At 38.1% G+C, this 16,863-nt stretch overlaps 1 protein-coding gene across 3 annotated transcripts; it reads right to left on the bottom strand.

The window, feature by feature from the left end:
• Positions 1 to 369: 369 nt before the first annotated feature.
• On the bottom strand, positions 370 to 11,116 carry LOC113713300 (putative methyltransferase At1g22800, mitochondrial). Of its 3 annotated transcripts, none has more exons than XM_027236994.2 (11): positions 10,830 to 11,116; positions 10,585 to 10,665; positions 9,056 to 9,134; positions 7,554 to 7,695; positions 7,364 to 7,433; positions 7,167 to 7,231; positions 7,005 to 7,083; positions 6,025 to 6,112; positions 3,381 to 3,445; positions 3,144 to 3,233; positions 370 to 921 (listed from the first exon to the last, which is right to left on the bottom strand). In XM_027236994.2, exons 1-11 carry the CDS (start codon positions 10,974 to 10,976, stop codon positions 802 to 804), a joined length of 1,026 nt encoding a protein of 341 aa, XP_027092795.1. In that variant the 5' UTR covers positions 10,977 to 11,116; the 3' UTR covers positions 370 to 801. The 3 variants fall into 3 exon arrangements, with proteins under 3 accessions (XP_027092795.1, XP_027092796.1, XP_071925433.1); XM_027236995.2 differs by having other exon boundaries at positions 719 to 921; positions 10,585 to 10,703; positions 10,830 to 10,971; XM_072069332.1 differs by lacking the exon at positions 370 to 921 and adding an exon at positions 2,213 to 2,397.
• Between the last annotated feature and the right edge of the window lie 5,747 nt (positions 11,117 to 16,863).

Genomic DNA, 16,863 nt, shown 5'->3' on the forward strand with positions numbered 1-16,863 from the left:
TTCTCACAAATTTATCAAACACTTTATTGCTTGAATTGACTTTGTTTTTTGGAAAAGACAATCATGCTTTTAGATGCTCCATTCTATTGTATTAGGTTAGCTGCATTTACATTTTCACGTCAAACATACCAAGGATAAATCAATCTTGAAAGAAAGCGGTAGTGTAAAACACATGCAAGCACCTTTCTTCCTGTCTATTGCGCTTTGTTCTCACCCTTACCTGCATAAACTATACATTGCATATATCTTTCTCTTTTGGAGTCCAACTTGCCTTTATAGCTCTCTCTCTACTTTCATACCCTGAAGCTTGTGCATGGCAAATATCAGGCCTTCTGGTCCCCTTTTTATATATTTCTTGCTGTACCAAAGGGCCTCTAAATGATAAATCTTATTCTCATTGTGAACCAAAGTATACCTCAAAATTAGAATATTAGTACAACAAATGCCTGTCATTGAGGGTTGAGAAAAGCATGATATGGCAGAATGTCACGCATTGACGGTAAGACATGAGTAGAATCTCATCAAAGCCCTAATTAATCAGTACAGCATGTTTGCCAAATAATTCCAAAAAAGTTTCTTATTTCCCCCTTAATCCCATCAGACTAGCTCAGTTCAAACAATAATCTTCGAACACCCCAGGCTCCATGTTCTCACCTCATGGTCCGGAGATTTAGCGAGATGGACATCCATCCAGTGGAACTCTATCCATATGCACAAGTTTTCCCAATGCTTTCGAGGCAGGATAGTTGGGATCCGTGGTGTGCGTGTGCATGTGAGTGTGCGTGAGAGAGAGAGAGAGAGTCATCTTTCGTCACTCTGACCAAATTGCTTTTGGATGTCTTTGAAAGATATTGTAGCCGAACCCCTCTGTTTAGCCTTCTGTTGTGAAGGGTGCTCCCTCCAACCAGTCATATATATTACCTAAAACAATCCCAATGGACAATTATCAAGACCAAACATATATATAGAAGAGAGCGAACTCTGAGAAAGCATAGGTTGTCTTATTACTGAGTCTGAAAATAGAGCATTTCCTCTAATTTGCATGAGATGGCAAAAATGGATAATCATAAACATGCGAAAGTTCAAAAAACTAAGTCATAATTAAGGGACCTTTTCAATGATAAGAACTCAGCATCTGGGGAACAGAGAAGTTACTAACAATTAACACAACATGAACATAATAAGCAATGAAAGATAGATGCAATGGAAGCAACTAGGAACTGGAATTAAAAGTTTCAGAGACAATATTGGTGCAATGGTTGACAATATGCATCAAAAAGGAGGATAAAATGATGCAGCACCAAATCGTTATGGGAGAATAATAGATGAAAACTCACATTAAGAAGTGAATGTACAATAAGGGCGGATTTGGAACTAACATCCCTAACGCAAGCTGAAACTTTCAGCACAGAAAACCTTTGAGATCCTGTCATTGCAGTTATAGAGTAACTGAACCAGAACAACAGGGATTTGGGGAGATAACAACAGGGATTAGGTAAAGATAATTTACCTAATACCTGTTGCTATCACCTCAAAAAGTCTCTTCTGGTTACAATGCCAGTGAAAAGAAAAGCAAATGGAAAGCAGTGAAAGCCTCAAGATCTGGCAATCAGGTATCGCGTTTGATGCTTGTAATGATTTGCTTTTGTTTCCCAAAGCTAGGTTGGAACACGCACAAGTAGTGGGAAAGATCCCAAGGACTTCCATAAGTGTCTGGAAACAGAACTGATGATCATAAAACCAGGGTTGATTGAGACCAGAGACATGGGGATGTAATTGGGAGTGCCCTTGCTGCACTCCCGACCTTCCAGCAAAACTTATTCTGTACCAGATAAAGTGAGGAAACAGAGGGTGGAAGAGGAGAAAAGCTCTCCATTGTGGAAGGACCATACTGGTAAAACCTGTCTTAGTGGTAATTTCCTGCTGACCTCAGCAGTAGATGAGATTGAGCAAAATGCCAGAGGTTTCTTATGTGGAAACAATGGAGGAAGGAAGATGCATCATGAAGGCTGGCCTTGATAACTCAAGCCAAAAATCAATGAGATCTAGACATCAGAAGGCTGAGAAGGGTGAATATGCCTTTACTTCCCAAGATGAAAAGGATATTTGCAAGATAACTTAACTTACACCAGGCAGGTTACTTACAAGCAAATATTGCAGAGGGAAGGAAAGGATGAAATTTCCAGTGAGAGTATCAGGGCTGGGGAATGACATTAGATAAAGGAGTCCAATGGAGGTTGGGAACTAATGAACCCCTGCTCTAGTGGAAGGACAGATGGCTACAAAGTCACCCTCTCTTGGAGACTGTAAACCAAATAAACCCAGAGGATGAGGTGAGCTGGAAAGTTAAGATCATTGGAGCTCACTTGGAGACTGGAATTGGCGCCAATTAAAGAACTGTCCTACATCAGTAACAATGCAAGACATCATGATATTAACAAAGCCAATGAACTGCATTATCCTGCCCCAAGTTCTGCCAAACATCAACCTAAGTAAGTATGAGAGAGAGCAAAGAGAGAATTTCTTGATTCCAATGAAGACATCTTACAGCCGTTATCTAGCTCCATGTATAAATTTAGTATAGTGCTTGAGAATTCTCTCTGAATTTGATTTATCCACATGTACAAGAATTTGGAGCAACATAATGACAAGAATCAATTGACAAACATAATTCAGGATCGCCTACCCCATGAATCCTATATGTGGGGCCATTAGTTATGACAACTGTTTCTTAAAGGAATTGCAGAAATTCTGGCTACACTATTTGGAATAACTCTCGTCATATTAAGGAGATTTCGTAAACGTTACTAAAATTCATTATGATTTCATGTACTTACCAAAAGTTTGCAACATAAAATTACCTAGAAAGTCCTTAAAAACCTTAAAAGCCATGGAATTCAACCCATTCCAAGGGACAAAAACAACCAGTAACTTTATCCAACAAGCAGTAGAGATTTACACATCGACGATTAGCTGCTGTCCGCATACATATACAAAATCAGGTACTTTCATAGAAAAAAGGTAAATTAGACGCTGACTTTTTGTATACTGTTGGGCCCACTTGAAGTTTATTTAGTAGTGTAAGAAGGAAGGAACAAACATTTAATTAAAGAAATACACTACAGGAATGGAAATTTAAGTACCTGGAATGTTGCTGGTACAGTTCCATCTTCTGCTGCAAACATTGACTCATAAACAGCTGCGGTTGCAAGGGCTGTTTCTCTATTTAGAATCTAGTTCACATTATGAAGAAATTATGTGAGACAGTAGCAAAGTATTAAACATTTACTTGAGAAGGAAAATATGATACTGAAAATGGTGGAAAACTAGGATACTCATAATGGCACTTAGAAGGATGAATTAGTTGCAGAATGTCTTACCTTGCCCCTATGTATAAGAGCATTTGATTCGCCCATTGCACGTAGATGCTCTATCAACTCCAGAGCTACCCCAGCAAAAGGGAAAGCAATCAGTATGTATAATACGAAAAACAAATGGAAGAAAAAAGTGCACATATAAAAGATAATATAGCGAAAAATTACAAATTCTAAAGCAGTTTGCTGCCTTGGTAGGACAACCATTGAGCATATGTGGTCTGTAAACAAATAGTTTTAACCTATCAAACCAACAAAAAGGGGGTATACCAAACGGCCAGTCTGACACAAGCGGAAGTGCAAACAGCGCAGCATCTTAATTTGATTCACAACTATGATATGGATTTTTAGATGAGAACCAGAGAGAATGTCTTCTAGGACACTATCTTAGCACAAACTCTCAAAGTTATATGCAAAAACCTCAAGAAAGCACCATTCTTTCTCCGAAAGACTAATCCAAATAGAAAGTAAAAATCACTAGGATCCTATATCACCTAAGAGAAGAAAATCACCAGAAATTCTAAAATAACTAGCTTCTGGTACTTTTACAGTGACTCTATGGCCTGCATGTGTCTTTGTACATGCTTTCGACAGGGCATGATTGACGCATTTATGTTCAAGCTTATTACAAGAATTAAAATCAAATGAAGAAAAGCATCACCTAGCAGGCTAGCAGCTCAAACAGTGAAGATAGCCAAATAGCAGAGCATTCCTACAATATTTTACAGCATGAACCTACCCAACTTCCATAGATAGGCCAAGGCCACAAAAGAAGCAAGTTGAAAAAAATTTTATTACCAAATTAAAAACTAAAAGACAATTGGGTTAGCTGTGCTACTAAATAAGACAGTGCAAAACCTCCAAGACCATTAAAAACCGACTTTAGAAACCATGACAAAGCAACAGTTGAGAATCTAATCCAAAGCAAGCATATCTAAATTATCAGGTCTCTCGGGCGCTACAGTCAGTCTATATAAACAACATTCTCTACAGCTCAAATTACCATGCTCAACTTGTTCCTTTTTCACTCTCCCCTCAAAATCACATTTTACATTAATAACTACCAATCAGAAGATTTCTCCAATCTAATAGTTACACAAATGAACTGGACATAAATATGCACCAGGAAACCTAAAATCTGATCATCTTTTTCTTACTCCCTCCGTACCATAAAATTTGTTGCTTCTAGGGATTTGGACTAGGTTTCAACAGCAAACATCAAGTTCTTGCTTTTTGCCTACTTTCAACTTTTTGCCTCCAGGAATTGTTAGCAAAGCCTATGCATGGAAACTCCAAATACTCGCAATCAAGAAAACAATGTGGGGCCAAATTCCAAATACCCACTGTCAAACAAGACAAACATAAATCAATTATGTAATTGTTCACATGCTATTAGTGCTCTGTTGGTGCAACTACAACTGTTGCTCACAATTATGGGGCCAAATAGTTTGGATAAACATTATTCTCTAATGGAAGGGTCAATCAGAAATAAGAGATATATGAATGAGGAGAGTGTAATTAAGGTATTTGTTCAACGATGTGGACATGAATAATTCTGTAACTGACTTAGGTTACAAAACATTGCAAGCCTAACGAGTGCTGCAGTTGATTTGTGAGGTCATAATTTCATTGTAGAGGATGTAGACTCAACCCTTTGAAGATCCAGCAGTGCCTGGAGCTTCAAACAAAAGGTTTCCGAGCAGTTCCTGGAGCTTCAAACAAAAGGTTTCCTTTGGTGATGCTATGATGTCAAAAATTATTTCACAAAGCACGATGAAATAATTCTTCACATTAAAGTTTTATTTAAATTAAGCCACCCTAGGTTATGGCTGACCAAGCTCAAACTGTAAGGACCTGCCAGGCTGAGTCTAATGCCCTACTCCAAAAACAAAAGAGATCTAAGAAAACAAAGACTACTGGTTATCGGCAGAAAGATGTACACATTCTACGCTTAATTGCTGCTACTACTTGGCAGTGACCTAGCTTTCCCTACCTATTGTAACATTTATTACATGGCCCGAAAAGAAAAAAATAAAGACTATATGTTCTGGGTAAAGTTTTAATGTAAAACAAGTGGCTTAACTATAAGGAATGCAATAAAACCTGGTTCAAGAGCATGGCTATTTTCACGGATACTGATTTCTTCAAGCGGCCATAAAGAATGAAGCTTACGAGGGATGAACAAGAAGAAGAAGAATCATCTAATATGAGAAAAGAGAGTTTAAAAACTAAATGTTATAAAGTTGCAAATGATAACAATGGAGCCCAAAAAAGGAATGCATAAGACAAATTTTTCAAACAGTTACAGCTGTGATTGATTTCACCAAGTGACAATTTAACCCGCTATAAAAGCTCTTTAGAGAGGTTGAATGCACTATTAATTTACTTATGACCTTCTTGTCAATCTTACTCCTATTAAACTGTGTTTTCAAGTATCAAGAAGTAAATATAAACAGAGTTTAACTATAAGCCTATAACTTTACCAAAGGTTCAAGATTAACAAGCATCCTTCTTGACAAGAACCTAGTTAACCACAATCAAGTGAAAGGGTAAATACATCATGCGTACAAGCTACAAGGATACATAGCTCTTTCAAGTTGACAAGCCTTGAAAAGTAAAGCTCTCAAAGCCAATGGAAAAAAAAACTTACGATTTTTATATCTAACAGTGTATTCATCAACATCAACTCCAGGAAGCATGAAGCCTGCTCTAGTCAAAAGATTACCAGCATCTCGCACCTAGACATCAACAAAGCTGTTTTGTCATAACTTCCTGGTAAATAGTATTATAAGCAGCTAAGGCACCCATTTATGCACACACGAATATGACCAGGAAACTTAAAAATTTGATCATGTTTTAATACTAAGTTTCATGCCTTTTCACCTAAGAGATTTTTTCCCCAAAAAAAAAGAAGAAAAAGACAGTGTAACAAGGTACTACCTCAAATGAACGAGAAGCCTAAGAAAATGCAAAAGGAATAGTATTGCAGTTGCTTAGAGACAGACCAGATAATGTGACCTTTTCTCAAGTATCCAAGAAATTTACACAATCAAAGTCTCATAAATTTTCTGTCAAATGGTCAACTATCAGAGAAATGTGGCCTGTGTATTTAATGCCTTACTCTTGATGTTACATATCCTGGTATATAAGAGAGGAATCGGTCTAGGGTAACACGAAAAGACAGACATGAAAAGAAATTTCCATGGTGATATAATTTGCTGTACCAAGCTTAGTGGAAAAAAACTGTTGTAAGTGCAGATCAACTATTTGATAATGCCAAAACAGGTAAGAAAAGAATTTCCTCCCGTGAGAAGATTCTATAAGAGAATAAGCTTTTCTCCTTTTCCATGTGGTGACATCAATTTAAATTAACAACTGAATCTCTTTAAAAGTTCATGCAATTTTGAAATTGACAACAATGTAGGACAAATATTAGGTAAAAAGGTACAGTTCAAGAGTACATCAAGCACAAATGCCCATAGGCACAGCACTTTCTTCAAGGAAGCACTATGCTTCTCTGTGTACGTGCAAAGGTGAAATGACAACCTTCATAAACTGAATTTGTTTTTCTCTAAGGTGATCTTCAGAACAATACGGGTCACTAAACAACACAAAGGCTTAAGAGGCTACCTGTGCCAAGGGTGATAAACGTGGACTTATGCCTCCTTCACGTTCCATTTGTGCTACAGTGCATGCTATTCTTAGCTCCCTACAAGATACCAGCAATTACAAAACTGTAAACTTATGCATTGGAAAACAACTACATCAGTTAAACAAAAAGTCATGACAAACTTTAATGTGTCTCCACCAAGGATTGCTGCGAGAAAGAGGCCATCAGGCTTCAATGCCAATCTAGCCTGTTAAAAACACAATGGTATGCGTGTTCATCATTTCAACAACGTCCCCTAAAGAACTATTGGATGTAAATACTGCAAAGTTTGGACTGATAGGTGCAGTAGAGGATGAGCAATAAGAAAAACAGAATGCACCTGTATCATGGCTCCAGGAAGATCATTAGTCCAGTGGAGTCCCAAGCAACTAATAACCAGATCCAGAGAACTTGACATTCACAGCAGAAATTCTCAGTAAGTACTGTTTTGCATTAATAAACACATGAATCAGAAGACAAAAATATGACCCAGCTGGCATAAAAACCCATAGCGATTCAACTAAACATACCTTTCTTTAATGGGCAAAAATTCTTCATCTCCAACAACATATGACGTCTCTATATTTTCGTTAGGCATTCTCATCTCAGCATTTTTACATAATTTTACCATGTCATTTGATGTATCCATCATGATTAGCTTTTCAATACCACCTGATAACTAAAAACTTTAGTTACAATACAGAATAATATAGGCCCAACCAAGAATTATAAATGAAGAAATCCAAAATTGTGCTGCAGTTAGAAAACACAAGTTTTGAGCAAGGTGATTCTCAGAGAACATACAAGAGTTAATGACACGGATGAAATATATCCGCCAGGATCTGGTCGATCTACCATAGGCCACAATATGTGATGTAATTTGTATATTTTGGAGTACCAGGTGTTCTACACAATTTGGAAGGTCACACAATGTTTTCTGATACCATCAACTTTATTATATACATATGGAATCTTTCCGATCTAATAGATATCACTACTGGAGATGATGAACAAAAGCTTTAAATTGTTTCAGGGTGTTCTAGCAAATGAACCTAAAGATGACGATTACTTAGGAAATATAGACACAATTTCTTGAATCCTTTTCCCTCATATACTTCTCTTATCTTTGGACTTAATTATTTTTCCAACTAATTGCTCTTCAAACTTTCTATTGACCTGAATACCATATTAACTAACAATTAATTGCGACTCATCATCCATGCCTTTGACTGTCATATTTATCCAAAATCCATTTAAGTGTCACCAACAAAGCCTTTAAAACATTATCACCTAAGCTGCCTCAACCTGTTCTATTCTAATTCTCTTTTACTACCCATCTCCTGGAAAACTTCTGCCATATCTCTCCACAGCACTCAGATGAAAAGTCTATTTTGTTCCAGATTTTTTTATGGGACCACATGATGCAAATACAGTAAACAACAAACAAAATAGAGCAATTATACTCCTGTAGAATTCAGAAACAGCTGGATTTTCATAGACAAATTGAAAAGAAATGCTTGAAAAGAAGTAAAATGGCCAACTTTTCTACACCTAGATGAGCTTAATGGCTTACACTAGCAGTGAATGCATCATGTTCTTCAAAATATGAAAAGAGACCACCTAACATCATGAAAACTTCAGAATGCCACCTTCAATCTGACAATGGAATTTCCATTGTACACTGTTTGTCTTACATAACAAAGTTCTATTACTTTCAGACAGTTAATGGGTCCAGGCTAAGAACGCAGAAAGTCTTGAACATAAACAAGCGATATTCTCCATCCTAAATAAGCCATTAATCGCTCTAAAAATCAATTTAGATAACTTTCTTCATATCATGCATCCATGAAATACCCTGAGTGTTCTCATCTTCAAGACGTAAGCTCACAGAAAATTAAAAAACAGATATGTATTAAGTAACCCTATATAGAAGTCAATACTCATCTAATATTTCACTTCATGGTAGAACCATGTGCTGCCAACAATAATACAGAAGTAACAGATACAAAAGGGCTAAAATTTTAACTCTTACCACGTCCCCTTAACAAACGACGAACAGCTTCCAGTGATCCGCCCATACACAATGTGGTAGGAAAGGTCCTTTTACAATCCTAGAGAGAAAAGGGGGGACCCAATTCAAACCAAGAAAAAGTTCAGAATTACAATTTAATTGGCTGACATAAAGGGTTGTAAGAACTGGAAAAGTAAGTTAAAACTTGCTCTTCATTGTTGTTTTCACTAAGTTGATGATCTTCAAGTCTTACAAGCTGTTATTTCACATATTAGCTACAAGCAAACTCTAACATAGTACCCTTTACATTTTACAACATGTTGCAAGATACTGATTAAGCAATTGAAGTCATATAATTCTACAATAGAAGATATGAAACAAGTTTCATACTTTTAATATGTATAAGGTAAGTTTAAGATCAGTTCAACCACAAGAGCCAATTCAAATTTAAGAAGCCATACCAAGCATATGACCAACAATATGTCTATAGTCTACGAGTATTCCATCACCAAAACAGCATCAAATAATTGAGACAAAACTATTTTGTACTCTTTGAAAATTGATTTATTTACAGAGAAAGTTTAAAGTTAATTGCAGAAAAAAAATAGATTATTAATTGGAATTGAACTTGAAAGTAGGTGCAGGCAACCAAAGATGTTCCATCTAGAACTGAGTATGAGGCATACAAGTTAGATAAGAAAAGCAATTTGCAACTGCAATCTGTGCCAAAACCTAAAGGGCCACCAAAAGAAATACAGTATAATAATGTAACAGATATTTGATAAAATGGATGCTGGGAAGGACAAAAGTTGGAGCCTTTACGCTAAATTGACAAATCAAACACTAATATAACTCAAGCAACAATAGCACAGTTAGCAAAAGCTCTTCAATGAAAAGATCAGTAACATTTTTACAGAGCATATCACTATAAAATCTGATGCCTGACCTAGTTACAAACAGTCTGTGATCATATACAGCTTTCTCCATCAACTATTCTTTAATAATTTTCTTGCATTAAGTATCGCACAGATTTCAATCATTACCCTTCCACGAATATCTTCCAATTAATGAACTCTTACAGTTCATAGATGCAAAATTACACGTCATTTCTGCTTTTGACTGTAACTTAAAGAGGACAAACCTAATCAATAAAGCCTACGGAATGGAAGCAATAGAAACATCAAAAGTGTAAGGTTATCATGTTTTATAAGGAACAGGGGAAGCCATATCTGCAGGATAGAAATTTAAACTTTTAACAAAGAAGAAAACCATATGAACAGCTCAAAACTACCACAACAGTTCCCTTATCCGACTATCATATTGAAAGAATTTACACTCCATTTTTTCTCTTCATCTCTGTACAATATGTAACTATTTCAATCCTACAAGGCAAATCTTGAAATGTTAATCGCCTAATACTATTGTTTAGAAACAATTCAACCATCAGAGCCGAATAATTCCACATTCAAATCGAAGCAAATTACTACAAGAAGAAAAATAAAATAATCAGTGAAAATAAAATAAAAAATAACAGCATATTATATTACTACCTCCAAGCGATCAAGCAAATTTTCAGCCACAGCATCAACCAAAGAATCCTTTGGCTGCATCAACCATGCAGCTCGATCGCGCTGCCATTATCAAATGTAAGGCTTTAACAAGGCCTCCACTACAATTTACATGCAGTACAGATTAAACCACCCAAAATTCGAAAACAAAAAATTGAACAGTAGGACTAAGCAATTAAATACATAAATAAATAAAATTTCCCATAGGAAATGAAAAAATGCTCAACTTGTTTCCGCTTGAGATGGCGGTCGAAGATTTTCACTTTCGAGCTCTGACCGGCGTCGTCTGCGATTTCGGTTGAATAAAGCCTTTTCCATATTCCTCCCCCTGCTAATAGGCGTCTCTGCCAAAATTTGATTGAAGATGTTCTCATCTTTTTTTTCCTTTTTTCTCTTCCCTTACAATTGATTTAAAACTGCCTGGATCGGGCCGGGTCGACTGTGTGCGGGTCCGGTTGCGCTCCACTTGGCAACGCCTGGGGAAGGAAAAGAGACGACTTAAATCCCTCCAAGTTGCCGGACGTTTCCAGCTTTTCCTGTAATTTCAGTCCCCTACCTATATTCTTCAACTAGTTCGAAATTAGTCCTTTCGCTCATGCTTATGCTTTCTTTCCTTCTTTTTTTTCCCCCTTTCTTTCTTTCTTTCTTTCTTTCTTTTTGTTTTCCTCTTTCCAATAAACATTTAAACCATTCACAAGTTTGTTCAGTCAAAATTTAAGTTCAAAGTCGCGTTTACCTCACTCTTGCCAAATTTGAATAATTAGGTTACACATAAGTTCAAAAGATTGATAAGTGCGTATATATTTTAAAGAAAATCTTTATAGTATGTTTTCTAAATCAATAGTTAATTATGAAAACTCGTATTGATCTCACTCGAGCCAATTTTGAAAAACTAAGTTATTCGTAAGTTCGAAATGTTGACAAGTGTACATATATTTTAAAAAAAAACCTCTATAGTATGTTTTCTAAATTAATGGTCAATTATGAAAAGCTATAATAATAAGAAACAATAACGACGACGAGCCTTTGGGGAACCATTTTTGACCTACACATGCTGCTGCAGCACAATGGTGCTTTAGACAACTTGCAACCCTTAAATAACCGCAGGATGATGAATAGCAATTGAGCCAGATGTTTTGGGAATTTGAAGGGGTCTAAAAAGAAATAAATATGAGCAAGAGAGGCAACAAAAAAGGGAAACCGTGGATAAGTGTGACGACCCCACTTCTCCCAAGGGCGAACCCAAGGGTATCGGCGGGCCGCCTGCCTAACTCGCGCCAGGACTCAAAACTTAAAGCAATCAAACGAGATAGATCGAAAGAGCACTATATACAATATATACAATCCCAAAAGTTATATTTACATCTTCAAAAGTCTCGAGTCAAACCATTCTAATATACTACAACCACAACCAGCAGAAGATAGACCCTAAGAAGGGTCCTTATACAAACCACCAAAACAAAAACAACCATCCTAACTGTTCAATTATTACAAGCCAATCTAACTATACTAGCATACGAGCCAAAAGTCCCCGCGTCGGCCCCTGCTAAGGAAAACAAAAGGAAAGGGGTAAGCTATATGCTTAGTAAGTAAACAGGGGCGAAAGCATAAATTCACGTAGCAACAAATACCCAATAAGAGTAAAGCAAAAGCAGAAAAGAATAACATCATATAATAAGGATACGGGTGGCTCCAAAGCCAATTCATGTGCCATGTATGATCTCCTGCCGACACTCCGTCGACCGCAAATAATAGTCCGTAGAACTTCACTTGTACACCCACCGACACCTTATCACCCTCACTGGCCAGTCACCTCACAAACTTGCCCGGGCGAACGAAATCACAAACTTGAGCTTGAGTCACAAGTTCGGGTCACAAACTTGGTCACCTTTTCGGTGAACCGGATTCACAAAATTGGTTCATAACATGAACCTACAAACTTGGTGACCTCAGACCAAGTTGAACTGACTTCGACCAAGCCCTAACCGGCTCGAATAGTCCAAACAGGTCTTAGATCGGGCCCACGAACTCACAAACTTCACAAAACTTTACTCGAAAGTCGCCCCGAGCCACAAGCTCAAGGGTTTTGGTTCCAAAAGGTTCATATACATATGCCAAGTACAATTATACATTTAAATTAGGGTTTAGGTCGAGTGCGATAAAGTACACCCTCGCCTAAGTACCCTTTTCACATATCTCAAACACATAGCAAAGAAACACATCAAACCGGCCTGAATACTTACTCAAAATACCGAAAGTAGTACGAAAGCAAAATCGCTTCGCGCGTTCGCTAGTAGTGGGCCCCACCGGCTCCGCCTAGCTCACCGCTGTCTGAAATAGAAGATTTTATCACAAACGGCCACTAACATGCCCAAAACAAGCAAAACGGTAAAACGACACGCGCGCACGTGAATATGACGGACGGAAACGGAAACGGCAGATTTGATACTCATTTCTAGTTTACCCATAAGTTGAGCTACGAATATCGGATTAAGGCGTATGAGATGCCAAATCGAAGCTTAAAGGATGAACAACAACTGTTATGAAGACATCCAGAACTGAAACTGGAGGCTTCAGTCCCAAATGAACCAAACACAATCACTTACGAAATCTGGCCAATGCACAAATGGTCAGTTTTGAGTGCGAACTGTTTTCTATGCTACACATGGTCAAAAGAGCTAAAAATTGGCAGTTAGATAGTTCAGTCCAAATGGAACAACTTTCATGAAGGTCGGCAATCCAAATTCGGAACGGAAATTGGTCATCAGGACCAAAACAGATCTGACCAGAAAATGGTCATCTTCACGGCCAGGCCTTATTTGCTCGGCTATATCTCAGGTTTTATAAATCCGATTCATGAAATTCCAAGGGCGATAGAAAGCTCTGATATAAGGCTATAAGTTTGGTGTTTTGGTCGCAAGCTCAAACAGCTTGTAACCCAGTCAAATGTGAAGCCAAAGTTCCAGTCGTAAACTTTCCAAAAACGTAACAGAATTTGCTGGTCAAAACAGGTCTGAGTATTTCGTTTATAGCTCAGGATATATGATGCGATTGAGCACGAGACCCAAAGTGTACAAGTAGACCCTGTGAAGGTGCCCCTAGGCCCAGTGACACGAGCACGAGCTAAGAGATTCAAGGAGTCCCTCCAAGCCTTGGTACGTGCCATCCAAATCCAAGAGAAACCGGCCATTGAAGGAATTGAGTTGGAATATCCTTGCACGACTACTAAAATGCTGCTTACAATTGAAGATGCAAGTGTTCAAGCTCCAAATAGCGGGCCAAGCTGCAGTTAAGTGCCCTCGCTGAGCCGAACTTTCCTTGTTATCTTTCCAGTTTATTAGGTCTTAGTCACGGCTATTAATAGCCTCAAGCCGCATGTTACATTCAGTTTTTGAGAGTATTGAATAAAATTTCCAGAATTTCGTCCATTCCTTGTGGCAAATTCCCTTAGCTTGTGAAAGCTAAGTTGAACATCCTAGAGCTGATCCTAGGCTGTTCGTGACTTATCAATCAAGCACACATACTTGATTGTGGCGTCCTCTACCGTTAAATCTGTTCTTGGGTGGTCCAAGTTCGGGTTCAACTCCATCAAATCTTCATCGTGTTCCTCTAGATCCGAAGTTGCTTCCGCGTCTCGCATCAATATACTAATCCGTTTAACCTGAAAATTTACAGGGATATCCAGGACTTAAGGGGCTACAATGTTGAAGAAGGAAACTTTGTCCAATTTTGAATGTAACAAGGTCAAAAATGCAAGACACTATACCAGAATTGCAAAACAGGATCACAAACCGTATTTGACCTTAATATGCGGTAATGGCACCAAATTCACTACAGTTATCGGATGGGGGTGTAAGACCCACCGTTTCGAAGCTAGGAAACAGGGCTACAACACTATAGAAGGTCACTCAGTCCAAATCCTAACACAACTAGGTCAAATATGCAAAATACTAAACCAGAATTACCAAAACAGGTCTGCAAAACACACAAAACTGTAATCGGTATAACTCAGTCTATACAAGTCCAAATGCCGAAATTCCAAAGGCATATGATATCTAAGACATCCAGCTACATTTCATCAGAAGACACCAACATCCAAATCCAAAGTGATTCCAGCCAAAATAGCCAAATACCAACGCAGTTTTCGCATTCTGACCAAAGCAGAACAGCTACAGTAATTCCAACATAACTCACTCTACACTAATCCAAATGACCTGAAATTTTGCAGGCACCTCAAACACATCAATACCTACAACTTTCATGTTTTAAGCCAAGGCCAAATCGGCCTCTAACATGGTGCAATAAATTCGGGCAGAATGTAGCTTCATGAACCCTAACTTTCCAAAATTTATTCCAAATCCAAAATTGGTTGCAAATATCAATCATTTCCATCCACTAGAGTCATAACCCCTCATTATCAATCATCATAAACAACCACAACACCATAATCCAATTAAACCAGAAAAATCATCAATAAAATTAAAACTTCACCAAATCACTTCAAACCAAGATAAAACCAGAAATTTCAGCACTTTAATCACTACTAATCATATCTTAAGCATCAATAGGTGTAGGTGGAAGTTTAAGCTTCACTTACCAAGTAAACAAGAGAGGGGAAGATGTTGGACACCTTAGCTCTTCCAAAAAACTTCACCAAAGCACTTACTAACACCAAATAGAGAGGTTTTATGGAGTGGAATCAAGGTTGGATGGTTGAGTAAGTTGATTGAAGCAAGATTGAACCCAAAATCTTGAAGAGTTTTCTTCCTTTTGTTGCTCAAGAGATTCGGTCACAATGGAGAGGAAAAGAATGAATTTTTGGTGATTTTTGAGATATTTATTCACTTGGTAAGAAAAGTCAAAAAGGTGAATAGTTGGAGACAAAGTCCAACCAATGGGATAGTGACACTTGTCACTTCATTAAATGCAATTCAATCCTTTGGTCACCTCTCACATCAATCACCTCACACTCCTTTACTTATCCATTAACACCCGATAAATTTTTCACAGTATCCGGAACGTAACTTAATTGGCCGAATTTTTTCCGAACTTTTCGCACTAGTGGGTCCCACGTCCAATATACGTTCTTATTTTCTCAAAAGCTAACCGATACTTGAAAATCATCTAAAACCCATATTTACTCATGAAAATTATCCTGGAGATTTTCTAATAAAGAAAATGCGGAAAAAAAAACGGGCGATAACTAAAACTCCACTTAAACTTTCTAATATTGCGACACTAGAGGTTGGCTAATCATTCAAACTTACTAAACCTTTGTAATTAAAAAAAATTCTATATTTACTTACGTCAAGGCACACACTAGAATACCGAATATAAATTATAGTTTGAACCTTATAATAATAATACGTAAACTAGGATTTCCAAACTTAACCGAATTAGGGTTTCCTTTCTAGCCATAAAACCCTGATTTTTCTATACTGAATATCAAATAACCCTAATATCGACTTACGATCGGACTGGGGCCTCACAATCTCCCCCACTTAGGACAATTTCGTCCTCGAAATTAATTCGTTGGTCAAAGCGTACCTTCGAAACCTGCCGAAGGATTAGTCACTTCCGGTTGACCCATTGTATAGACTCTGGCTGGCCCTTTGGATCGATTTTCCCCTGCATTTGACGGCTTACCTGTAGTCCCTTCAGTCGGTGGCTTAGGTTTCTCCTTTTGTGACTTAGGGCACTGGGCGATCAGATGTTCTGCACTACCACACTTATAGCATCTTCGGATCGAACTGTTCTTCCAACAGTTTTCGTCAGTGTGATTGGCCCCACAGAAACCACAGATTGGCTTAACGCCTGCACTTGGCCCTCCACGCTGGGCACTCCTCTGGGGCTCTTGCCCTACTCGACCTCTTCCATAATTACCCTGGTTTAGGGTTCCTGCGGGTCGGGGACCATCTGTTCCATGACTCTTCTTAGAAGGTAACTCACTTTGCGAGCTCTGTCCAGTCACAAAATAGCTCGAATCAGGTTGTCTTCGTTTCCTCTCATGAAAGGATTTTACCTGTCCCCTAGCTGTCTCAATCCGCTGTGCCTTTTCTAGTGCCTGGCCAAACGTGTCCAACTGAGCAGCTGCCAGTGCCTCCTGGATCTCCACATTTAAACCTTGAACGAAGCGGCGGATTCGTTTTCGCTCCGTTAGCACCAATTCCGGTGCAAAACGGGAGAGCTTTGTGAACTGGGTCTCGTACTCCGCTACACTCAGTGTCCCTTGACGCAAACGGATAAAATCATCTTCCCGTT

This window comes from Coffea arabica, chromosome 10c (genome assembly GCF_036785885.1).
Source record: "Coffea arabica cultivar ET-39 chromosome 10c, Coffea Arabica ET-39 HiFi, whole genome shotgun sequence".
NCBI classification, from domain to species: Eukaryota; Viridiplantae; Streptophyta; class Magnoliopsida; order Gentianales; family Rubiaceae; genus Coffea; species Coffea arabica.